We start from the raw sequence: 25,000 nt of genomic DNA on the forward strand, positions 1-25,000 counted from the left end.
CTGCCCCTCCAGAACCTGAGCCCACACCGACAGTCATTCTGGACGTGCAGCCCAGGGCCGACCACTTTGGACCTGAGGACTTTGACCTATCTCTGACTGAGGTATGAAGCCTCTCGTACTGGACCGTGTGTGTGTGTCCGTCCGTCCGTGTGTCTGTGCATGCGTGCGTACATGCGTGTGTGTGTGTATGTCCATGTGTGTGTGGGCCCTGTTGTCACCACAGCCTACCTTTAACCCAGTAACAGTTCAGCGCCCTGCTCAGTCTATAAACTGCAGATACTGGAGTGTGTAAAGTATTTTACATCCATGCTGAAGCCATGTACTCCATAGTCCTCCCATCACAACAACAGGTGATAGCAGGTCTGGTGATAGCAGTCTCTCTCTCTCTCGATAACCAGGCGTTTAAGCTGTAAACACAGATTAGCTGAAGGATGAATTATACACTAATATACAGTATCCCCCCCCCCCCTCCCGTCTGTCTGTCCTTCCCCACCCAGAGTGCTCGTCAGCTGGCCTTCCTCTACAGAGAGCTGGGCCTGGTCCCGGACCACCAGAAGACCCCCAGACGCAGGTAGAGGGGGGGGGGGGGGGGACGCCAGACTGAGTATCGCCTCCCACAAATGGCGGATGCTCCCGGGAATACCGTCTGGAGGATTGCCGACTTTCTCGAGGGCTTGCCGATGTTTGCCTTCAGTGTTCGCTACGGTGATTTACTTCGATTTCTAGAGAGAGAGAGAGCAATGTCAGCCTTTGTTCTCAGCCAGAGCCCACCTACCTAGACTTGGGATTGGTCGGTAGAGGTGTTATGTCTGTGGAAGGACCCTCCCCCCCCCCAGAGGATTTCTCTCTCTCCCTTCTCCTTCTAGAAGTTTCTCAAAAGCTGGATGGGTTATTTCAAGACGTATATTAGCGGGTTTCGGTTAGCTCGACGCTAGCTAAAGACGACAGATGTTTCTCAACCGTCTGAAGGGGCTTTCCTCCTCCGAGAGCTGCTGCTATGACGCGAACCCCCCTGGCAAGTCTCTTCTGATGCCTGGAGGTGAAGGAAAGGACACAAGGAAAGGAAACCACTTGACGCTATTGAGACGCAGCCTATTTCACCGATGGAATAACCTGGTGAAGCACCACAACTGACACACACACACACACACACACACACACACACACAGAGTATATACTGTGTGATGGTAATGTATGAGTGTTCTAGGTGGGAAGAGACCATGAGCGATGAGACATGTTGAACATGCTTGTTTTTAATGAAGGAAAATGGCAAACAATAAAAACCAGTTTCTAAACAGACAGTGAACAGTGTGAAGTGACTCAGTCACACTCCAACTGATGACATGTCTTTCTGTTAGTTACTAATCAAACCACACACACACACTACTCAGACCTTATGCACACACACACACACACACACTACTCAGCATTTGTACAGTATGTCCAAAGCGCCCAGGTAACACGCCTTGTCTGACACATAGCACTGGGAGGCGTGGCCTGGGTGGAACCGCTCATAGGTGGAGTATTCCAGCAGCAGCCCCTCCCCCTTCACCGTGGCGATGTGGGACTTCTGCAGCCGGCCACCGGTGGCAGCGTCGTCGCGGCGGTGGGTGCTCATGCGGACCGTGAGCCAATCGGGGAGCTCGGCGACGGCCGTGAGGTCGATGCGGGCGTCGCCCCCAAAGTTGAGCACCACGAGGTAGGCGTGGCCGAGGCCGTCCACCTCGCGGAGGAAGGAGAAGACGTTGGCGTCGGTCCAGACGTGACACATCCACCCGCGGTGCAGCGCCAGGTCCGTCTCCCGGAGCAGGCTCAGGGCCCGGTACTGAGACAGGACCGACCCGCTGTCAGCCTTCTGGGCCTGGGGACAACCGTGAACCAGTTAGTCTGACGACTCTACTGTCCTATAGGAACCCTTAGCCAGTCACTAACACACACACACACACACACACACACACACGCATGGGGAGGACAGAGAAACAGTCAGTCTGACTCCTCTACTGTCTTATATGAACCCTTAGCCAGTCTCACACTCACTACACACATGCACTAACACACACACACACACACACACACACAAACACACTACAGCTGGGCCTGGGGAGGACAGAGAACCAGTCAACAGCAGATATAACATAGCATCAACCCTGACAGAGAACCAACCAGTCAGTAATACACTTCATTTGGGTGTCTGAACCCTTTCCCAGTCACCACACACACACACACACACACACAGGGACTAGCCATGTAGGCTACTGTAACACTCGGCCCCATCCCTAGTGGGGTAGCTAGGTTAGTGGTTAGCCTACCTCCACGTTGGTAGTGTTGTACTATGGGTGCAGTGGTAGCCAAGTTAGCGGTTAGCGTACCTCCACATTGGTAGTGTTGTACTATGGGTGCACAGGTAGCCAAGTTAGCTAGGTTAGCGGTTAGCGTACCTCCACATTGGTGGTGTTGTACTGCGGGTGCACAGGTAGCCAGGTCCCGTTGGGGTTGTCACTGAAGCCAGCGTTCAGCTCAGAGCTCCACTGCATGGGTGAGCGCTGGGGGTCCCGACTAGCGTTCTAACACAAGGGGAGAAGAACAGGGCAGAGTTACGGTCCTGACAGACAGATAGATAGATAGATAGACACACACACCCCCCCCCCCACACACACACACACACACACACCCCATATGGCAAGGCTAGTCAGACTTACAAGGGTTGAACTTGCCGAAGGGTCCTGTATGTCTTTCAAACACACACACACACACACACACACACACACACACAGCTAGCCGGCCAGGCCAGTCAGACTTACAGGGTTGAACTTGCCGAAGGGGTCCTGTATGTCTGTGACGTTGACGTTCTCCATGCCGATCTCCTCTCCGTAGTAGGTGGTGGGTGTGCCAGGCAGCGTCAGCAGCAACATGTTAAGGACACGCGTGTACTCAGGACCAGCACTGGACGAGATACGAGGCTTGTCATGGTTCCCCACCTGGGACACACACAGAGGGGAGGGGGAACTCAAGACTCATGACAAGCTTTCATTGGGGAACATGATATATACATCAGTAGAGGTAGAAATCAGAGGACAGGCTCATTCTCCCATTGCTACCACCACCAGCCTCCCCTGATGTAATAGATGTAGATGTGCTATTGTTAACCGCTAACCCTGGTAGAGCTCTATAGAGAAGCCATTCAGTCGGGAAGAACGTGACGTATGTGATTTGCGATGCAACAGTTATTGCTGTCAATGCTCTGCTATCCTTCTGGAACTGGTTCACACAAGGACAGCTATTTATCTGAGCAATGTGATCTTTATCTGAAAAACATCCCTCCAAAAAAGAAACTATAACAAGAAGCATCTGGTTAAATAAATTACATGGAGAAATAAATGAACACATTTCACTATAGTCAAATACACTAACTTTATTAATACTTTATTAGGAACACCTGTACACCTTCTCATGGTGGAGGTGGTGTAATGGTGTGGGGAATGTTTTTTTGGCACACTTTGGGCCTGTTAATATCAATCAATCATCGCTTGAATGCCACAGCCTATATGAGTATTGTTGCTGACCATGTGCATCCCTTCATGGCCACAATTTACCCATCTTCTAATGGCTACTTCCAGCATGATAATGCACCATGTTACAAAGCAAAAGTCGTCTCAAGCTGGTTTCATGAACATGACAATGAGTTCAGTGTTCTTCAGTGGCCTTCCCAGTCACCAGATCTGAATCCAATAGAACACTTTTGGGATGTGGTAGAACAGGAAATTCACAGTTTGAAAGTGCACCTGAAAAAATCAGCAGGAATTGCGTGATGCAATCATGTCATCATGGACCAGAATCTCAAAGGAATGTTTCCAACCTCTTGTGGAATCAATGCCACGAAGAATTGAGGCTGTTTTGAGAGCAAAGGGAGGCCCTACCCAGTATTAGTATAGTGTTCCTAATAAAGTTCTCGGTGAGTGTAAATGAACACATTTCACTATAGTCAAATATGTCGGGATCCTTTTTAACCCCTTCACTCACCACCCAGTTCGGCCACTTCCCACGGGGCATGTTGTCCATCCAGAGGTGGACCAGGGCCTGGGCGCCAGTGCCGGTCAGGTTCTGGGGGAGGTCCATCAGGTAGAAGTTAAAGGGGAAGTCGCTCTCCTTCACCACTGGGGTCCCATAGTACATCATCGTCTTTTCTATCTCCTCGTAGTCATAGGACTCTGTCACCATGAACCTGAGGGGGGGGGGGGGGGGGGGGGGGTGTGTCATGTACCGCAAGAAATGGATGGATTAATTAATTAATTAATTAATTAATTAGTGTATGTTTGTGTGCACTACCTACCGGTATCGGCCTGGTTCTCTGCTGTGGACATCCATCTCTGTCCTCCAGTCCTGCAGAATCCTATGCAGGCCCAGCTGGGAGGTGGTGTAGTCATGGTGCAGCTCAAACTCAGAGTCCACCGTGTCCTAGCGGGGGGGGGGGGGGGGGAGTGGGACATGGGTGGTGAAAGAGAGAGATGGTATCATTCTACTTCCTCTCCTCCTCCTTTTCTCTCCAGCCAGAGACCAGCTCAGGCCAGCTGTAATTGTGCAGCATTAGTCAGATCACATGACAGAGAGTCACAAAGCCTCCGAAGTATGCTGCTGTAGTAATCCCCGGCCGGTGGGAACACAGCCTGTCTGAAACCCTGCTCTCCCATTGGCTCCCTCCTCTCAGGGGCAAAGGTCAACCAACCCGTCATTGAATCAGAGATGGTTTTATACAAATAATACCCAATCATTATGAAGTATTCTGTTTGTGAGACGTTTACAGTGAGTCCAAACAAGACAATTGAACTTGAAATATAGGATGGGTAAGGACAGGACAGGTGAGAGGACAGGACAGGTGAGGTTAGGACAGATGAGGAAAGGTGAGGTTAAGACAGGTGAGGACAGAACCAGAGAGGACAGGACAGGTGAGGACAGGTTAGGACAGGACAGGTGAGAATGGGACAGGTGAGGACAGGACAGGTGAGGTTAGGACAGGTGAGGAGAGGGTAGGTGAGGTTAGGACAGGTGAGGGTAAGGACAGGTGAGGTTAGGACATGTGAAGCTAATGATGCTAGGGCAGGTAGGGTTAGGACAGGACAGGTGAGACTCACTGGGTCTTGGTTAGGTTTAGGGTTGGGGATGGAGTTAGGTAAGGACAGGACAAGTGAGACTCCAGGGTCTTGGTTAGGGTTAGGGTTGGGGTTGCGGCTAGGGTTAGGTTAGGACAGGACAGGTGAGACTCACAGGGTCTTGGTTGGGGTCGACCTGGGGTTCGTCTCTCAGGTGTTTGGCCTCCAGGATGTGTTTGACCGCGTCCATGCGGAACCCGTCCACTCCCTTCCCCAACCAGAAATTAATTATGTCCTGTAGAGAGAGAGAGAGAGAGAGAGAGAGAACAAGAAGAACAAGAACAATTACAGTTACAAATCTTTCAAAACACTACACTCTCACAGAGAAAATTGTAGGTAGGTAGGTAGCTAACTAGGTAGTTAGGTACAGTAACTATTTGGTTATCTAGGTAGGTAGCAGCTAGCTAGCTAGGTAGGTAAGTAGCTAACTAGGTAGGTAGGTAAGTAGCTAACTAGGTAGGTAGGTAGCTAACTAGGTAGGTAGGTAAATAGCTAACTAGGTAGGTAGGTAGGTAGCTAACTAGGTAGGTAGGTAGGTAGGTAGGTAGGTAGGTAGGTAGCTAACTAGGTAGGTAGGTACAGCATGTTAGGTCAAACCGAGGTAGTTAGCTAGCTAGGTAGGTAGTTAGCTAGCCAGGTAGGTATGTTGAGAGGAGACTAGGTGGTACTGTAGGTGTGTATCCACTAGCCTTCCGGGCAGGGAGCCCAGGTGAGTGTTATCTGCCAGCCAGCTGAGCATAAAGGCTTCTCTGTAACGTGTAGGAGCCAAACCCTCCCCTCCATCTCCCTCCCTCTCCCCCTCCCTGCCTGCCCCATCTAGTTACAGTAATAACCTGAGAATAGAGACTTACCCCCCCTCCCACACACACACACGCACACCTCGTTCTCTCCCTCTCTCTTTCTCTCTCTTTCCCTCTCTCCTTCTCACTCATCACATACAACAGCTGGGCTCCTCTCCTTCCTGACTCACTTGTATTCACTCCATGTGTGTGTGTGTGTGTGTGCATGCACATACATATGTGTGTGTGTGTGTGTGCGTGTGTGTGTAACATCTTACAGTCATCTCTCTGCAGACGTTTGGGTTGCGGAAGTTGAGGTCTGGCTGGTCCTTGAGGAACTGGTGCAGGTAACACTGACCTCTGACCTCGTCATATGTCCAGGACGAGTTCCCAAAGATGCTCACCTGGAGGCGGAGACACACACTGCTCAATCATTGGTCAATACTCAATCATTGGTCACCTCCCTCAAATCACACATGTATTAGTTACAGGAGAGGTTGGTGGAGGTAGAAATCGGAGGACGGGGCGCATGGAATGGAATGAGGAAGGCGCATGTTTGATACCATTCCTCATTCCATTCCATGCATTACAATGAGCCCCGTTCTCCGATTTCTACCTCCACCAGCCTCCCCTGACGGGGTATGAACCTGAGCCTCCTCACCCAGTTGTTGGGGGGTGTGTTGGGGAGACAGTCCACCCAGATGTAGTAGTCTGAGTACTGCTCATCTCTGGTCCTACTCAGGTTGAACCAGCGGTGGCGGTCGCTGGTGTGGTTAGGGATGAAGTCCATGATCAACTTCAGACCTGCGGGGTTGGGGGGAGGGAGGGGGGGTGGGGGCAGAGCGGGGTGTAAGTTGTGGAAGAGTAGGCCGATGTTCTACTTTTGCTAAACTTGTGTACTAAAAACTGTACGGCACTTAAAAGTAACCTCTTTAACTCTCTAAAAAAAAAATCTCAAAGGGTTCTTCGTTTGACCCCATTGGGGAACCCTTTAAAGAACCCTTTTAGGTTCAATGTAGAACCCTTTTGGGTTAGATGTAGACCCCTTTTGGGTTCCATGTACAAACCTTTTCACAGAAGGTTCTAAATGGAACTCAAAAGGGTTCAACATGGAACCCAAAAGGGTTCATCAAAGGGTTCCCCTATGGGGACAAATGAAAGAACCATTTTTAGAACCATTTTTTTCTGGGTAGAGGTCAAAGGAATGTGCACTTATCCAAAGTGCATTCGTCAGGGGGGTCAACCCACTGGAGTAGGCTACGTCTACAGTCCCCCCCCCTGGCTCACCCTTGTTATGCATGCCAACCAGCAGGTCCTCAAAGTCCTGCATGGAGCCGAAGAGAGGGTCGATGTCTCTGAAGTCCTCCACATCGTAACCAAAGTCCTTCATGGGGGACTTGTAGAAGGGGCTGATCCACACGGACCGGATGTTCAGGTACTGGAAGTGGTCCAGCTTCTCCAAGATGCCTGAGGGGTGGTGGGGGGTGGTGGGGGATAAGAGGGGATAGGGGGACGGGGGGGGGGGAGACGGGGGTGGAGGGTACAGCAAGGTGTGGGATTGTTAGACCATACTCATACTGTATCAGGGGAGGCTGGTGTAGGTAGATATTGGAGGACTCATTGTAATAATGCATGGAACGGAATGAAGAATGGTATCAAACACAATGAGCCCGTCCTCCAATTTCTGCCTCCACCTGTCATACTGTAGCACTCTAAGGTTCAAACACAGTTGACAACACACCATGAACCCACCAGAACATTGACTATATGTCAACATAATTATACTGTAAGCTTTTTTCATCCTTGACACCACAAGAATGAGTATGATTTGTTTAACAGAGAAAATGTGTCTATGAAGTGTTATTCTGAAGGTGAAATTATGGTTATTATATTTCAGCTTCATTGTGTAAGTCATGTAGCCAGACTGAGGAAAAAACAGCTTAGCTTGAACTGTGTAGGCCTACAGTCTCGTGTGTATGCACTATGACCTCTGGACCTTTCAGGGTCTGGACCTTGATAACATTGTACCTCTGGACCTTTCAGGGTCTGGACCTTTATGACATTATAGATAGCCACTCTACAATACCATAAAGGTCCAGTCCTTGGCTGAGGTCATACTATACCTTAGGGAGGCTACAGTAGCCTTATGGTGCTGGGCTTGTTGCTCATTGGCGGTAATATACTTCGCCTCGTTCAGGGAATTGGGAAAGTGTGTGAGGTTGTTGGGAGACACACGTTTATGACCACATCATGTAAGCCTATAAAATGACTAACGCGTATAACGAGTGCAATTTAAAGCACGGACAACAAAACCCCTGACCTCAATACCCGGCGGTAATGACTCACCTCAAATAAACACATCCATATGCGCCGTAATTCACTCAAACGCACAACGTTTTATGAATGACAAGTAATTATTGGCAATGGATAGACTACCGTACGTGGAGATCAATAAATTGTTATAGAATGACCACTACCTTTGAGGTCTCCGATACCATCGCTGTTGGAGTCCTTGAAGGACCGCGGGTAGACCTGGTAAACCGGAGAAGTCTGCCACCAGCTCAGACACGGGGGAGACAAGGCGATCACTGCGATGGTCGTGCCGACCAGCGCCAGCATGCACGCCACCGTTAGCCAGAACAGGATCTCCCGGGGTAGCCGGTACCGAGTTTGGGTAGAATACAACAACAGAACCTCTTTGGGCATCCCCGCGTAAGGTTTGAGTTGGTTGTAGGCGCCCTCGTCCTCCCCGTCTTGCGCCGCCAGGCTGACCGTCGTCGAGGTCCTGCTCCCGGCTTCGTCCCCAGCATCCTCCGCTTCGCCATCGTCCTGGAAGCCTGTATTTCTGATACCCTCCCTCATCTCCATGCTCCCGTTGGGGCCCCCACCTAAAGTCATCTCGAGAGAACTAGCTCTAAATCGTACCTAGGATGGCTAGGTTTCAGTGTGATGCTGCTGGCTCAATACAGGTGTGTAATCAATTGTCCGAACACTTCTTTATGGAGGCAAGTTACAGGGTCCATAGTACAATCTCTCTCTCTCTTTCTCTCTCTCTCTCTCTCTCTCTCTCTCTCTCTCACACACACACACACACAATCAATCTCCCTCTCTCTCACAATCACTCACACACACACACACACACACACACAATCAATCTCCCTCTCTCTCTCTCACAATCACACACACACACAATCAATCTCCCTCTCTTTCTCACTCACACACACACACACACACACACACACACACACACACACACACTCTCTCACACTCTCTCTCTCACACACTCTCTCTCTCTCTCTGTGGTATGTGGGAAATAGGAGAGGTATAAACGCATGGTTAGGGATTATCTTCCAGCTCTCTGGTGGCCTGAGTGCAGTAGAGTGCAGTTGGCTTGAACACACTGACTTCACATTGATTGCAGTTACACACCAGTAGCCATAAATGTTGCCACGGGTGCTTGGAGGTGCATTTATGTATATGACTGTGTGGCTATGGTGTACTTGAGGTAGTTCCCAGCTTTATAACTCATTCTTGTTAAAGAGGCAATCTGTGATTGGCACGTCAATTTTCTGACTTTTATATGAATTATATAGCCATCGATTCTTGAAGAATAGAACATATACAGTGCCCTACGTAAGCAATGGGATAGGGAAGCATTTGTTTTTCATTCCAACAGTTTGGATTCGAAATCAAACAACACTGTGAGGTTAAAGTCGAGATTATCAGTGTTTATTTTATGGTGTTCGTGTACATATTGGTTGTACCATTCAAAAATTACAACATAGTCCCCCTAAAAATGATGGGACAGATTTATCAAATGTCAAATTAAGCACTAATGTTTAGTATTTGGTTGACAATCTTTTGCATGCAATAACTGCCTGAAGTCTGCGACCCATGGACCCCACCAGACGCTGGGTATCTTCTCTGGTGAGGCCTGTACTGCAGCCATCTTCAATTGTTTGTTTTGAGGATGTTTTGCCCTAAGTCTCCTCTTCAGCAAATGAAATGCATGTTCAATAGGATTTAAATCTGAAGATTGACTTGGCCAGTCAACAACTTTCTACTTTTTAGCCCTGCCTAGTATGATGTATGATGAAGCGCCGTCCAATGAGTTTGGACGTATTTCTTTGTACTTGGGCTGACAAGATGTTTCTGTACACTTTGTCCTGCTGCTGCCGTCAGCAGTTACATCATCAATTAAGACAAGTGAGCCAGTTCCAGTGGAAGCCATACTGTATATGCCCAAGCCATAACACCACCTCCACCATATTTCACAGATGAGCAGCAGCTCCTTTTTTTCTCCACACTTTACTGTTGCCATCACTCTGGTATATATTAATCTTTGTCTCACCTGTCAACAAGACCTTTTTCCAGAACTCTGCTGGCTCTTTTAGTTACCTTTTAGGAAACCGTAACTGGCCATCCTGTTCTTGTGGCTACATAGTATCATCCTTTGAATGATGTTGATTTTGGTAGGTTTACGGTTTTGGCTGTTTATGATAGATTTTTCTTTCAGCCTCATATCAGCTTCCCTCACTTTCATGGACATCTCTTTGATCCTCATGTTGACATTGTTGTCTCTACTTTAACCTCATAGTAAGGTTAAATTGTTTTAATCCAAACTTTTGGAGTGTAGAGCCAAAAGAAGAAAACATGCGTCACTGCCCCATTGCTTGCGCAGGGAACTGTAACTGCCTTGTGAGCTTAGTTCAACTGCCTTACCCAAATGTAAGCTTGTTTTACTCCCATTTTTCATAAACAATGTAGGCCTAAGTGTAAACAAACCTTGTATAGCTTCAAACTTTTTATTAAACTATTATTTTGATCTCATGGATGGTCAGTCCTTGCATCCATAGCCTAGTCTATGTATTTGAGAGTGGTTACATTTCTACATCCCTTAGCTGTAACACAACAAGTGGTTGGATGATTGCTTTGTTGTTGTTTTATTATCCCCTTTTTATCGAGTTCATTCCAAAAGTTTGTCAGATCAAACAAAGTGTCAAGATGAGTTCATGTCACCCTCCACACCACCAGCTGCTGTAAGCCTCAACCCGTAATACATGGAAGAGATGAGCAAAACATTTTGGGCCCCCAATTTGATATTCAGAAAATAGTGCTGAGCAGAGCAAAAGTTAGCAGAATATGCTCCATCTTGATTTTTATTGTAGCTGGATTTTAACAATGACAATTGTTATTATTCAAATCAGTTTCTGTAAAAATGCATTGCATATCATGGAAACGCTAGCCGCAGTATTGAAGACTCCCATTGGATTATTTCTCATCTCGTCGACTCTCAAGTTCAAAACTTCTGCACGTTCTGTTTGGAAACTAAACTAAGTCAAACTTCATTTATAAAGCACATTTCATACACAGATGCAACACAATGCAATACAAACCAGACAACCTATCCTTTCCATTCATTTGGGGATTGAGGTCAACAGCTGGGTCTGCAGCTCTGGCGGTGTGGGAAGTGGACTCACCTCCACAATGGACCACTTCTGAGGTTAGAAAACGTCTGTCAAACTTGAGTGAATAAACTCAATGCCAAGACAAACGTACTGTACTGGGTCACCTATCATATAATCCAATCACTCTAGGAATAGGACAAACCTAGTCCTTGAGTACTGTGTCTACTTGAGTGTGTGTGTGTGTGTGTTTATCAGAGGAGGTTGATGGAGGCAGAAATCCGAGGATGGGCTCACTGCAATGCATGGAATTATCATTCCGACCCATGCATTACAATGAGCCCATCCTCCGATTTCAACCTCCTCTGGCGTTTGTGTGTGTGTGAGACACAGCAAGTCAACAGAGAGAGAGCATACTATAAGGACTTAAATGTATCCATCCTTTATTGAAGATTATGTTCACTGTATGGTCGGAAACATCACAATATCATACTGGGAACTATCGTTACAAGGAGGAGGTATGGTGAAAACCCTGGATGACCCTTGACCCCCCCCCTCCGTGACCCCGTCACTCTCAAAGGTGACCCTGAAGGCAGAAGGGGGCGGGGCAAGCCACTACCACACCAAGCCACGCCCACACATCATTATCATCATCATAATCTCAGCATACCATTCTCAAATACAGCACTTCTCATTTAAAAGGCTAAAAATCAGGAATAAATAAAGTATGTGGAAATCATCGTCATTCTAATATATCAATACTTGTAGATATACAAAACCAGTTAGGATGAGTGGCAGGCGTGGGGCAGTAGGCTGCTTCGCCACAGGTTCATGTCCCGCCCCTCAGACATGGCGCTCATTCTCATTGGAAAATCTCAATAGTGACAGGAGGCGGGGCCAGGCCCAGTGATGGGTTGGCGTCTTAGCGGCGTTCCTTTTAGCTCGCCCCGGGATCACCCGTTGGGAGGGCGGGGTTTGCAACCTTTTCAACCGTTCCATTGGTCCACGAGTGAAAACCCCGCCTACCCAGTGAAGCGGACGGGGTAAAAGGAAGGCACCTATGGGTGGGGAGAGTCCGAGCGTCCTAAACGTCTCAGAAAGCCTACAGCCCGGTATGGGGACGCTCTGGGCTGTCCCAATGAAACCCAGGAGAAGTCGTCATTATATGAGCAGGGGGGGGGAGAAGCGTCTTCAGCCTCCAGATCAGTCTATGCAGTGTAGTGTTGTCGTGTGAAGGTGAATTACATTCAAAGCAGCAGCTCCCACAGCCCCCTACCCCCCCTCAACCCAGTGTCTGCTATAGCTTAAACATCCCCCTTAAACCAGGGGCTTAAACATCCCCCTTAAACTAGGGGCTTAAACATCTCCCTTAAACCAGGGGCTTAAACATCCCCCTTAAACCAGGGGCGGCAACCCCTCCCCTCCCTCCCCTACCCCCAACCTGTCCCACCCCACACATAACAACCACCCCCCGAACAACCCTCCAACCACATTACATGCACAGTTAAAAAAAAAAAAAACACAAAAGAAACATGTCAATCAAGAAAACAAATCAATCATCTCATGAAAATCAATGTTATTGCAAAAATAGAACCACACACAACATTCAAGTACCTAAATAGTCAAATGGCACCAAGGCAGCTGTACCAGACCAATGCTATGCTAGGTTGCTAGCTCAAACCCCCGCTGTACCAGCTCAATACTATGCTAGGCAGCTAGCTCATAAACCCAAGGCGTACCAGATCAATGCTATGCGGCTAGCTCATAAACTCCAGCTGCACCAGATACATGCTATGTTGCTAGCTAGCTCATAAACCCCAGGCGTACCAGATCAAATCTATGCTACTAGCTAGCTCAAACCCCAGGTGTACCAGGTCAATGCTATGCTAGGTAGCTAGCTCAAACCCCAAGTGTACCAGATCAATACTATGCTAGGTAGCTAGCTCAAACCCCAGGTGTACAAGATCAATGCTATGCTAGGTAGCTAGCTCAGAAACCTTTGACGGAAGCATTATCCATAAGCCCCTACAAATTAGACAGTGACCCTAGCTACTACACCCTAGACAGTATCTGTAACCTGAGGGGTTAGTGTCTGGGGAGTAGGGACTAGGGACTAGGGGTTAGTGTCTAGGGAGGAGGGGCGAGGGAGTAGGGGTTAGTATCTGGGGAGTAGGGGTGAGGGAGTAGGGGTTAGTGTCTGGGGAGTAGGGACTAGGGGTTAGTGTCTAGGGAGGAGGGGCGAGGGAGTAGGGGTTAGTATCTGGGGAGTAGGGACTAGGGGTTAGTGTCTAGGGAGTAGGGACTAGGGACTAGGGGTTAGTGTCTAGGGAGGGGGGGCGAGGGAGTAGGGGTTAGTGTCTGGGGAGTAGGGACTACGGGTTAGGGTCTAGGGAGGAGGGGCGAGGGAGTAGGGGTTAGTATCTGGGGAGTAGGGATTAGTGACTAGGGAGTAGGGGTTAATTTCTGGAGAGTAGGGACTAGTTTTTTTTTTTCAGGCCTGACCCCCCCCCCCCCGCCCCTCCACCCTCCCACAATGCATTTCCTCTACATGACAGGAAATTACATCATCGCACGACAAACCCACGGGGCATCGCCACCCATCTGTACACAGCCACTGGTACCATGTGACTGGGCTTCTCTCCTCCTATTGGTACACTGGATCAGTCTCAGACTCATCCTCTCCTTCCCCTTCAGTGCTCCTGAACCTGCTCCTTTCATGATACCGCCAAACCTCCATTTGAAATGTCAAGAATGCAATGAAACAACAGCTATATTACACTATTACACAGCATTTGAAAAAAATATATATATAAAGGTTGAAGAACTCATCATCGCCTAGATATTTAATTCCGCTAAAACAAAAAAAAAATCATCACACACTTTACAATATCTGTCAGAGAAGAAAAAAAAAAAAAAGGCAAAATCGTTGCGAGAGTTTCTTTCTGCATTAAGGAGAGGATGAGAGGAGGAAGGAGGGAAAGAAAGAAAGAAAGGGATGAGAGTGTGAGAGGTGAAAGAAGAAAGTTGCGGTGAGACTTTGGTGGGCGGCGGTTAGAATCCCTTTAGCCCAAAAACCCAGACTCTCTCTGGGCGGCTGGTGTGTGTTTACACGCACAGACAAACACACACACGCACACACACTGACACACAGATATGACATCACATCATGTCCGTCTATGTCCACCAAGACGTGCACTTCCCTCCCAAGTCGCTAAGCGACCACGATACTTCTTCACGTCTGCCTGCCTGCCTGTCCTACACTCTTTCTGTCTGTCTGCCTGCCTGTCTACCTCTCTGTCTGCACACAGAGTAGGCCGCCTACCATCTGACACCGTGAATGAAACAACAAAAACATACATCAAAAATATATATATGGATTTTATATATATTTTCTTATCTTGAACAACAGCAGGCTAAAAAGCGTATACATGACAGAGAGAGAGAGAGTGAGTGAGAGAGAGAGAGAGAGAGAGAGAGAAAGAGAGACAGAGAGGGGTGAAACGCCGGCAGGTTGAGGAGGAGTGGCGAGAGTCTGTTGAAGCAGAGGTTAGCTATCTCTCCATCTGTGTCCGTCTGTTTGGTGGAGAGAGGGAGAGAAAGAGGGGGGCGGGGGGGGAAAGGTGCAAAAAGCGATCAATCTCCAAACCCTTCCACACAAGTTAATGCCATGAAGCAGACCAGGCAGCCGCTCCTCTCCGGTTCAGTCCTGTTGGACCAGCGTGTGTCCACCTGTGGGGTCCAGAGACAAGCCAAGCCACAGCCAGAGCTGTAGCAGTCCCCCTGCCTCAGCCATGCTGGTCCCCAGTAGTGGTGGTCCCCCCACTGGGCCCCTTGGGACTGGAAGGAGGGCCTGGGGGCTTGGGGCCTGGTTGGGGCCTAGGGCCATTCTGGGGCCTGGGGCTTGGTTAGGTCCTGAGGCCTAGGTAGGGGTGTGGAGCCTGGGGCTTGGTTAGGTCCTGAGGCCTAGGTAGGGGTGTGGAGCCTGGGGCTTGGTTAGGCGGCCGGGGGCCTGGTTCCTGGGGGCAGCTGGTTGGCCGGCTGGCTGCCTGCTGGGTCCTCCATCCGCGGCGGTTGGAGGAAAGGCACCACAGAGCGTTACAGGGACGGCCCACAATGCCCCACAACTTGGGCCTTCAGTCTCTTCATCAGTCCACCAACACAAAAACAACAACAACCACAAAAAAAAGCAATAAAAAGAAGAAAAAAAAAAACTAAGTATCTTGTCTTATTTTCTCTAGTATATATTTCGTTTAGATGTTTATACTACTATAGTAGTTATTCTCCTCTTTCCCCCTCGTATTTAATTAAAAATTATTTGCAATCCTTTGGGTTGGGTTGTTTGGAGAGTTTTTAAATCTGCATTTATGGTCCGATTGATCTCTTGGTATCATGGGGAGGGGAAACAAAACAAAAACAAAAAAGAAACCGGTATGAATAAAGATGTCTTGTGTAGAAAGGAGTCCTGGAGCAGGAACGGGCAGTTCTGCAGGGCAGCTACCAGGGGTCCTCGAGGTCTGCTCCATTCTGGAAGGTGGAGGGTAGAGAGGGAGAGAGAGATGGAGTGAGGGAACAGAGGAGAGGCAGAGGGAGGTGGGAGAAGAGAGAAGTGTCAGTATGAGATGGACAATTTCTAACACCTCATCATAGGGTATTATATACAGAGTCTGAACCCTGGGGAAGACACAGTCAATGAGCCCTAGTTAACATCACACCACCAACTCCTCCCCATTCCAAGGAGCAAGCAGGCATCCCTGGATGGTTTCACTACCCAACAGGGTGGGCGTGTGTGTGTGTGTGTGAGGGAGGGAGAAAGAGAAGGAGAGAGAGGGAGAGAGAGAGAGAGAGAGAGAGATGGAGACAGAGAAAGAAAGAGAGATGGACAGGAGGAGAGAGAGAAAGAGACAGAGAGAGAAGGGTGTCCTCTTTCCAATAAGGCGACATTCAGAGTGGTCCTGCTCCTGACCCTAACCCACCTCAGATCAAAGTGACGGGGACAGACCACCTGACCTCTGAGACACTACACACTGGTGGGGGGGGCACGGGTATATATGATTGACGTTTATATGTACGGACTTGACTTACCAAATGAAACAGGAGGGCTGCGTTAATCAGAGGGTTACACACAGTTAGACAGGCACAGCTCTCAAGTCTACCACTGTGTGGGTGTGTGTGTGTGTGTGTGTGTGTGTATTAGAGAATGTCACATTATGTGCATATTTATTTACATGGAGACATTTCTTAAACTGAACGTACTTTATATGGCAGGGGAACATGGACGATATGAGAAAGAAGTTTGTGCGTGTGTGTGTGTAAGACATTTCACACAGAAACACACAGACTTCTTTGCCGAGGGGATGCAAAGACCATGAGTTCTCTGCTATTTGACGTAGCCTACACACAGTCCAACCCATGTAGCTACAGCACAATCCATCCAACAGGATATACACACACACACACGCGCACACACACACACACACACACACACACACCTCAGAACCCAAACTTCTGATAGTTGTTTTGAACAAAATCATCAACAAATCAAATGCATCACGTTCATGACATCACACTAGCATCATCAGCCCAGATGAGTCAGAGAGGTGTGTCAGTGTTCTCACACATGAACCTATTTCTATTATGTTATGATGTCATAGGCTACAGTAAGGATCCCAGCATGCACTCCATAATGCACTTCCTCTACATGACAGGAAATTACATCATCATCATCATCATCATCATGAGACAAACCCACAGGGCATCGCCACAAATCAGTACACAGCCGCTGGTACCATGTGACTGTTGAACCTAGACATGCAGGAGATAACCGTCAAGAGCACCGTGTGTCAAACTGTAATGTGCACCCTGCTGGTTTGTGTGTGTGTGTGTGTGTGTGTTTGCTCCAGCCCAGCACTAACCCACCTGATAAACCTAAAGGACTGTGACTCGTTGATCAGATCGTGTGTGTTTGCTGGGCTGGAACAAAAACACACACACATACACGTATATTAACACTTTCATGCACATGGGAGGGTTTACTGACCATGCTGTTTTGAGAGGATGTAGAGGGTGGGGTGGGGGGGGGGGGGATCTTACCTTGCTGGGCTGGTGTCGGAGCAGGTTTTTTGTTCCAACCAATCAGTATCACCTGATTCAATTACTGAGTTAATCCCAGTCTTCAGCCAAGGCTTTGATTGGTTAAATACAGTGTGTTTGTGCTTGGCTGGAACGAAAGCCTGCCCCTCTCACACACGACTCTGGGAGGGTGAGCTGACGACCCTCCCCCGGCCCCCCTCAAATCTGAGCATAAGGTTTTGGGGGTTCTGGGAACTGACTGGAGATCAGAGCTAAGGAGTACATTCATGCTACGCAGCGCTGAGGAGGGAGGGAGGGAGGGAGGGAGGGAGGGTTGACGGGTGCAGCATTCTCCATACACTGTGATTGGCTAAGGCAGAGTCACATGGTGCATGTTATGGGAAGAGAACATGGGGAGTATGGAACAGGCTCAAATATATACGTATATCTGTCAACACCACACACACTCACAGACAGTCTCACACACACACACACACACACACACACGTATATATTTGAGATGTATGTGAAGGGATCCATGTAAGAGTGAGCTGTGAAAGTATGTGTTCACTACGATACTCACCCCATCCTCTTCCCTGTGAGGGTTGAGCCGGTTGTACACGGCTTCAATAACACCGCGTCTAGAGAGAACACACACACACACACACACACACAACAATGCCTTCAGATACTCCCTTTGATTGATTCATTGATTTCTTCAGCCATCCATTCACTTTCCAGGTTGCTTTGCATACACACCCACACACACCCACATCGGGGGGAGGCCTAACACGTCCACAGTAGGCAGGGTTCTCCCCAGGATGTTTGAACAAAAGCGCCGCTGGAATGCATCATCAAAACCCGACTCGCGTGGATTCGCATCAAAATAGCGCAAAAAAATTGCGCAACAAAAATACAGCTAAAAACGCTAATTTCACTGAGAAATGTCATAACGCTTTCACTTTTAAAAACAAAGGTGTCATTGGCCGAACAGAGGCAGTTAACTCTATGGTAACTAAATATCAGGCTAATTTAGCTCTGAAATGTGTAACAAAATGGCCGAGCCAAGTGGACCAGGTGGCGCAGCGCCACTCTTCCATTCTTTGGGGAGAACCCTGGGAGGTTGAACATCCATTAAAACACAGACGGCTAAAGGCTGCGTTGATACTAGGAGGTTAGGACAGAGCTAGGTGGCGCTACAGCTTAGACCTACCCAGTCCCATCAGATCTGTGGAGGAGAGCGAACGGCGACAGATCAGAGGGAATCGCGCTCTGGAATTACATGTAGGGTCAAGACAAGTAGGTGTTGTGTAGGAGGGGGGAGGGAGGGGGAGGAGAGTGGAGAGAGGAGAGAGAGAGGGGGGGCAGAGGGAGGAGAGGAGGGTGGGAGAGAGGAGAGTGGAGAGAGAGAGAGGGGGCAGAGGGAGGAGAGCATACAGACGGAGGAGAGGAGAGAGTGTCAGGTCTCTTACTTGCTGGCAAGGCCCCCCCCAGGGGGGAGGTTGGGGATATTCTCTGATGACAGATTCCTCATGACTGAAACCAGGTCTGGTACGCCCTCCTCCCCCGCTTTCTCTATGATCTCTGAGAGAGAGGGAGGGAGGGGGGAAAAGGGGAGGGAGGGGGAGAAAAAGAGAGATTAATAATAGGTCAACTGGTGCTATATATAAAACCTTGACTGCTGTGAGGTGAGTGACAGATTAAATCTGAGATGTAGACAAAACAATGTGTGTGACAGAGTGTGAGCAAGAGAGAGAGAGAAAAATAGAGACAGAGAGAGAGAGAGAGAGAGGGGGGGGGGGGACCAGTAGGACAGGGCGGGCTCAGAGCCAGTTAGATGTTCCGCCAGGACATTCCTCTCTGGAGCAGTAGCCCCCGCAGTTCCCGCTGGCCAAACATTACAGCAACATTACCTCAACCTTACCCCAACCAACTTAACATTAGACCAACCTTAGCCCAACCAACCTAACATTAGACCAACATTACACCAACCAACCTAACATTACCTCAACCTTACACCAACCAACCTAACATTACCTCAACATTACCCCAACCAACCTAACATTACACCAACCAACCTAACATTAAACCAACATTACACCAACCAACCTAACATTACCTCAACCTCACACCAACCATACCCCAACCAACCTAACATTAGACCAACCTTACCCCAACCAACCTAACATTACACCAACCTTACATTAGACCAACCTTACCCCAACCAACCTAACATTAGACCAACCTTACCCCAACCAACTTAACATTACACCAACCGGCTTAACATGAGACCAACATTACTTCAACCAGAGTTCAGACGAACATTACTAGACCAACATGACTTAGTACCAACATGATTCCACAGACTCTCCATGCTAAGGGCCAACTCCACACAGAAGAGTTAACATCTCCACTAGAGACTATAGCACCTACTTGTCAGAGTATGTCAACATCCAAGAAGACAAAAAGGGGTGAGAAAAAGTTATTAGCGCAGAGAGAGAGAGAGAGAGAGAGAGAGAGAGAGAGAGAGAGAGAGAATCTGACAAGGGGAAAGAGGAACATGTGTGAGGGGGGGAGGAGGATAGATTTAGGAGAGAGGAGAAGCAGAGGGTGAAGAAGAGGAAGGAAGAGAGAGCTCTAGATAGCTGTTGATAGCTCAGTTGGTGCAAAGCCCAGGCTTTTCTTTCTTTCTATCTAACTTGTTGTGTGTGTGTGTGTGTGTGTGTGTGTGTGTGTGTGTGTGTGTAACTAGACCATGGGGGAAGCCAAGGACAAATTAGAAATGTCCATATTTACTCTAAACGGACAATAATGCTTTAGAACTTGAACTTGAGCTTGTCCAGCTCTACGTCTTTCTAACCTGCTCTGTGTGTGTGTGTGTGTGTGTGTGCTGCGCTGCTGTTCTCACCTTCCACACGAGACTCCAGGAGCTTGTCCAGCTCCACGTCTTTCTTCACGGCCTCCTCCGACACCTTGGGAGCGTTTGGCAATAACACTATCACAACACTCATGTTGTCTCTGCTGCCCTGTGATGGAGGGATGAAAAGAGAGAGAGAGAGAGAGAGAGAGAGAAAGAGAGAGAGAGAAGCATTATGTTATGTAGGAACAACTGTGGACCTGCTCACAAACAGTCCAAACAACTTGGGACCTGCAACATTGCTGTTACCTTGTGCAGGCAGCTGTATAGCTAAAACACACACACACACGCACTCACAAAGACACACACACACCCCACACACACACACACACACCACAGTTACCTTGTGCAGGCAGGTGTCCACCACCTCGTTGCAGACCTTCTCCAGGTCGTCCGACACCTCCAGGCGGGAGCGGACGAACTCGCACAGCTCCTCGTTGGACATGACGTCCCAGATGCCGTCGCACGCCAGCGCCACGAACTCGTCCTCGGGCGCCCGCTGGATGTCGAACACCTCCGGCTCGGGGCTGACCAGCTGCTCCGTGGGGCCCTTCCCGTCCACGCACTTGTAGTCGTAGTCGCCCAGGGCCCGCGACACGGCCAGCGACCCGTTGACCCGCTGGATCATCACCGAGCCGCCGGCGTTCTGGATGCGCTCCTTCTCCCGCGGGTTGCAGGGCTTGTGGTCCAGCGTGGAGAAGCACACGTGGCCGTCGCGGTACAGGACGGCGCGCGAGTCGCCGCAGTTGATGAAGAACATGTGGTCGGGCGACAGGAGGACGCCCACCGCCGTCGAGCCGCTGCGGTCCATGCCGTTGCGCAGGTCCGAGAAGCTGCGCATGTGCTCGTCGATCTTCAGGAAGCCGCTGCGGATGCCCGCCTTGACCGTGTCCACGGCCGGGGGCGGGTGTCCGTCGGCGGCGGCTGCGGCGGCTCCTCCGGCGCCCCCCCCCGCGGCGGAGGAGGCGGGAGGAAGGAGGGGGGAGGAGGAGGGGCCTAGGCTGGCGTTGATGATGTGCTCCAGCAGGTGTTTGGAGGCGTAGTTGGCCACGCGGGAGCCGGCGTGGCCGTCGTACACGGCGAAGAAGGACCAGTCGGCCAGGCCGCGGGGGAGGCCCAGGGCGGCCGTGTGGGCGTCCTCCATCTCCACCCGCCAGCCCTGCATGGAGCTGAGGCCGTAGCGCAGGCCGTTGCCCTGGCCGTGGGCGTTGTGCTTCTCCGTCTTGGGCTTGTCCAGGAACGCCCCCATGGCTCAGGACTCACCTCCACCACCCTGGGGACGGAGGAAGAGAGGGGAGAGGGTCAGAGAGGCGGTGGTGGTGGTGGGTGGGTGGGGGGGGCAGAGAGGGAGGGGGATTCAGAGAGGAGAGGAGGGGGAGTGGGGGCGGAGGGAGGAGAGGTCAAAGAGGAGGGACAGGGTTAGAGTGTTGAAAGGGGGGGAGGGAGGAGAAGAAAGGGAGAGTTGGAGGAGAGGTGAGAGTATTAGAGAAACACTTTTGAAAGAGAAGCACCCTGCCAGGGAGGGAGGGGAGGGAGGGAGAAGAGGGGAGAAGGGGGAGGGAGGAAGAGGGAAGGAGGGAGGGAGAAGAGGGGAGGGAGAGAGAAGAGGGGAGGGAGGGGGGGAGAAGAGGGGAGGGAGGGAAGGAGAAGAAGGGAGGGAGGGAAGGAGAAGAAGGGAGGGAGGGAAGGAGAACATGGGAGGGAGGGAGGGAGCAGTGAGTGAGCGTCAAATCTAATTGTCAGGGTAGACATCAAAATGCATTTCTCAACTCTTTAACTGCAGATGACCCTGTTACGACTGTTAGTATTCACAGTGGCTGGGTAGAGGTGTGTGTGTGTGTGGGGGGGGGGGGGGGGGGGGGGGATCTGAGAGACTAAGGAGATTGTAGGTCTCACTGTAACACTGATTAAACCTCTCACCTAGCTAGATGATAGGATTTTCTCTCCTTAGACGACCTGGCACAAAGCTCTGCTACAGAGCTTACACAAACACACGCACACAGGCAGGCACACACACACACACGCGCACGCACACACACACACACACACACACACACACGCAGGCAGGCAGGCAGGCAGGCGCGCACACACACACACACACACACACACACACTCATGTGGCCTAGTTTAGGCATCACTTGACAGTAGGATTAATAAGACAAGCATCAGGAGAAAGTCCTCACTGTTCTCAAACAAGGCCAAGTGGGTAGGCCTGTGAAGCCTGGGCCTCCAGTAGGTAGCACTGCCTGGCTCTGAGGCACCAAGAGGGGGGGGCCATGGGTTGGGGTGGCTGGGAGAGGCCTGGTAGCAGAGGGGCAGGCCGAGTGCACGCTGCCCTCACAGTGCCCTGGCCTCTCCCTCACCCCTTTTATGCCTGGGCTGAAAGCAGAACCAGGGGTAAAGTTCTGGACACGTCCGCCGGTACTATTGGCCAGCTGTGAAAGCAGGTCATCGCCCAGGCAGGGCAGGGCTGGCAGGGAGCACTCACACCATTACCCATCTCTCTCTATTCCCCCTCTCTGACACATCTTTCCAGTCTCTCTGTCTCATCTTTCCAGTCTCTGTCTCTCTCTCTTTCCAGTCTGTCTCTCTCTTGCTTTCCAGCCTCTCTCCCTCCCCCACCATCCCTCTTATCTCTCTCTCTCCCCCCCCCCCCCCCCCCCCCTTGGTCTCTCTCTCTCTCCCTTGGTCTCTCTCACAACATAAGCCTAGATTTGAACACAGACAGAGGAGGACACCAATGACCCATCAGCATCAGATCAGATTAGATCAGATCAGATTAGCAGCCATGGAAGGGGGTTGGACCGTGGAGGGAGCAGACAGGTGTTCTGTCTGAGACGTGTATCAAGGCCGGTTCCGCCTGGCCGTGGCTTAAAACCGGGTTCATCTGATTCGAGACATAAATCAAAGGTATTATCGTCATTCTTGGAATAATAAACTGTCACCGCGCCTGGAGAAAAACACCTGGCCTTCGCTCGCTTGCTCACACGCACTCTCTCACACACACACACACACACACACTCTCCCCCTCTCTCTCTCTCTCACACACACACACACACACACACACCTGGTCTCTCTCTGACTCCATCCTCTCTTTCCTTTGATCATACAATGCTAACATTAACATGACACTACACAGTCCCCCCTACACCAGACCCTCTCATTGCTTATGTGTGTGTGTGTGTGTGTGTGTGTGTGTGTGTAAAGAAAAACACACTGTTTAATCCAGCCAGTGTCGGGGGCAGGAAGCGAGCGTGTCCGTTTGATGTCTGTGTTTCTCTGACGACGGGGGGACAAACTGTTCGATCGACCCACCCTCTGATGCCCCGGGTCGGCCCGCCTGCCCCCCCGCCCGCCCGCCCACCCGACCCACACACCTTTGTTCCTTAGCAAACAGCCACTGACTTTCATCCCTCCCTGTTTACCCATGAATACCATGTCCCATTGTCACCTGGGCTGTTTCTGCAGCAGAGACAACATCAAAGCCTGACCTTTATACGAGTACAGGTCTGTCTCCCTGACCTTTAACCTTAGTAAAAGGTCTCTCCTGACCTATAACCCTAGTACAGTCTCTCTCCTGACCTTTAACCTTAGTACAGGTGTCTCTCCTGACCTATAACCTTAGTACAGTCTCTCTCCTGACCGTTAACCTAAGTACAGTCTCTCCTGACCTTTAACCTTGGCCTGCAGTAAGGTAGAGAGATGGACACAGCAACAACACAAGGCTTATACTAATCAACATGCTACACAATAGCATCAATGGTAATGATGAGCTGAGAGGCATCTGGCTGTCTCCTTGTGAGCACATCAGTACACACTACTACTACAACAACAACAAGCACCAGATGCCCCTGGCCACATCTCAGAGAGAAATGTTTCTCACTGTCTTGTTTCATGTATTGGGTTTTCTCTCTCTCACACGAGAGAAAGAGAGAGAGAGAGAGAGAGAAAGAGAGAGAGAGAGAGCAAATCCAGAGGACTCTGGCTCAACAGTGATGTAACCACACGACCGCTCACTGGGGCTGATGTCATCTTGAGTTTTGTCTCCACACACACACACACAAATATAAAAAGTAATATGTGTGTGTGTTTTCACTGTTTATGTCCACCACGGCCTATCTAACCTGTGTGTGTGTGTGTGTGTGTGTGTGTGTGTGTGTGTGATCCAGGGCTGGGACTTGGCAGAGGGAGCAGAGCTAGCTGACCCAGCTGCCGTTCTCTCAGTGCTGGCTGGGTTCTCTCCACGCACCCCTCCCCTCTCTGCTCTGCTCTTTATTTGAGCAGACATGAAAGACAAACGCTCATTATGTCAGTGCTGGAGCAGCTGTAGGGAGAGGGGCTGAGCCTGCCGGATGGGGCTGGGTGTTCTGGGGATGGGGCTGGGTGTTCTGGGGATGGGGCTGGGTGTTCTGGGGATGGGGCTGGGTGTTGTGGGGATGGGGCTGGGTGTTCTGGGGATGGGGCTGGGTGTTCTGGGGTTGGGGCTGGGTGTTCTGGGGATGGGGCTGGGTGTTCTGGGGTTGGGGCTGGGTGTTCTGGGGATGGGGCTGGGTGTTCTGGGGTTGGGGCTGGGTGTTCTGGGGATGGGGCTGGGTGTTCTGGGGATGGGGCTGGGTGTTCTGGGGATGGGGTTGGGTGTTCTGGGGATGGGGCTGGGTGTTCTGGGGATGGGGCTGGGTGTTC

At 50.2% G+C, this 25,000-nt stretch overlaps 3 protein-coding genes across 6 annotated transcripts in view; 1 reads left to right on the forward strand and 2 right to left on the reverse strand.

The window, feature by feature from the left end:
• Positions 1 to 1,294, forward strand: part of prepl (prolyl endopeptidase like) — an 8,864-nt gene extending 7,570 nt beyond the window's left edge. For both annotated transcript variants that reach the window (XM_083697927.1, XM_083697928.1), the window contains 2 exons: positions 13 to 101; positions 498 to 1,294. In XM_083697927.1, coding sequence (XP_083554053.1) covers positions 13 to 101; positions 498 to 575 — 167 coding nt within the window. In that variant the 3' untranslated portion in view covers positions 576 to 1,294. The remainder of the gene's footprint in view (positions 1 to 12; positions 102 to 497) is intronic.
• Positions 1,295 to 1,423: 129 nt separating this feature from the next.
• Positions 1,424 to 8,671, reverse strand: slc3a1 (solute carrier family 3 member 1; the record flags this gene model as incomplete). Its single annotated transcript, XM_083697929.1, has 10 exons — positions 8,404 to 8,671; positions 7,214 to 7,393; positions 6,588 to 6,730; positions 6,205 to 6,330; positions 5,263 to 5,382; positions 4,331 to 4,455; positions 4,021 to 4,222; positions 2,802 to 2,978; positions 2,439 to 2,564; positions 1,424 to 1,861 (listed from the first exon to the last, which is right to left on the reverse strand). Exons 1-10 carry the CDS (start codon positions 8,630 to 8,632, stop codon positions 1,424 to 1,426), a joined length of 1,866 nt encoding a protein of 621 aa, XP_083554055.1. The 5' UTR covers positions 8,633 to 8,671.
• Positions 8,672 to 13,809: 5,138 nt separating this feature from the next.
• The window catches only part of ppm1ba (protein phosphatase, Mg2+/Mn2+ dependent, 1Ba), an 18,950-nt gene continuing 7,759 nt past the window's right edge, over positions 13,810 to 25,000 (reverse strand). The window contains exons 2-7 of one of the 3 annotated variants that reach the window (XM_083697931.1): positions 20,661 to 21,590; positions 20,309 to 20,426; positions 18,873 to 18,984; positions 17,984 to 18,041; positions 17,248 to 17,301; positions 15,753 to 15,855 (exon numbers count right to left, since the gene is read on the reverse strand). In XM_083697931.1, coding sequence (XP_083554057.1) covers positions 17,257 to 17,301; positions 17,984 to 18,041; positions 18,873 to 18,984; positions 20,309 to 20,426; positions 20,661 to 21,566 — 1,239 coding nt within the window. In that variant the 5' untranslated portion in view covers positions 21,567 to 21,590 and the 3' untranslated portion in view covers positions 15,753 to 15,855; positions 17,248 to 17,256. Of the gene's footprint in view, positions 15,856 to 17,247; positions 17,302 to 17,983; positions 18,042 to 18,872; positions 18,985 to 20,308; positions 20,427 to 20,660; positions 21,591 to 25,000 lie in introns of all 3 variants that reach the window. The other 2 variants (XM_083697932.1, XM_083697930.1) reach the window with 2 other exon arrangements.

The sequence above is a fragment of the Argentina silus genome (assembly GCF_951799395.1).
Source record: "Argentina silus genome assembly, contig: scaffold_163, whole genome shotgun sequence".
Taxonomy (NCBI): Eukaryota; Metazoa; Chordata; class Actinopteri; order Argentiniformes; family Argentinidae; genus Argentina; species Argentina silus.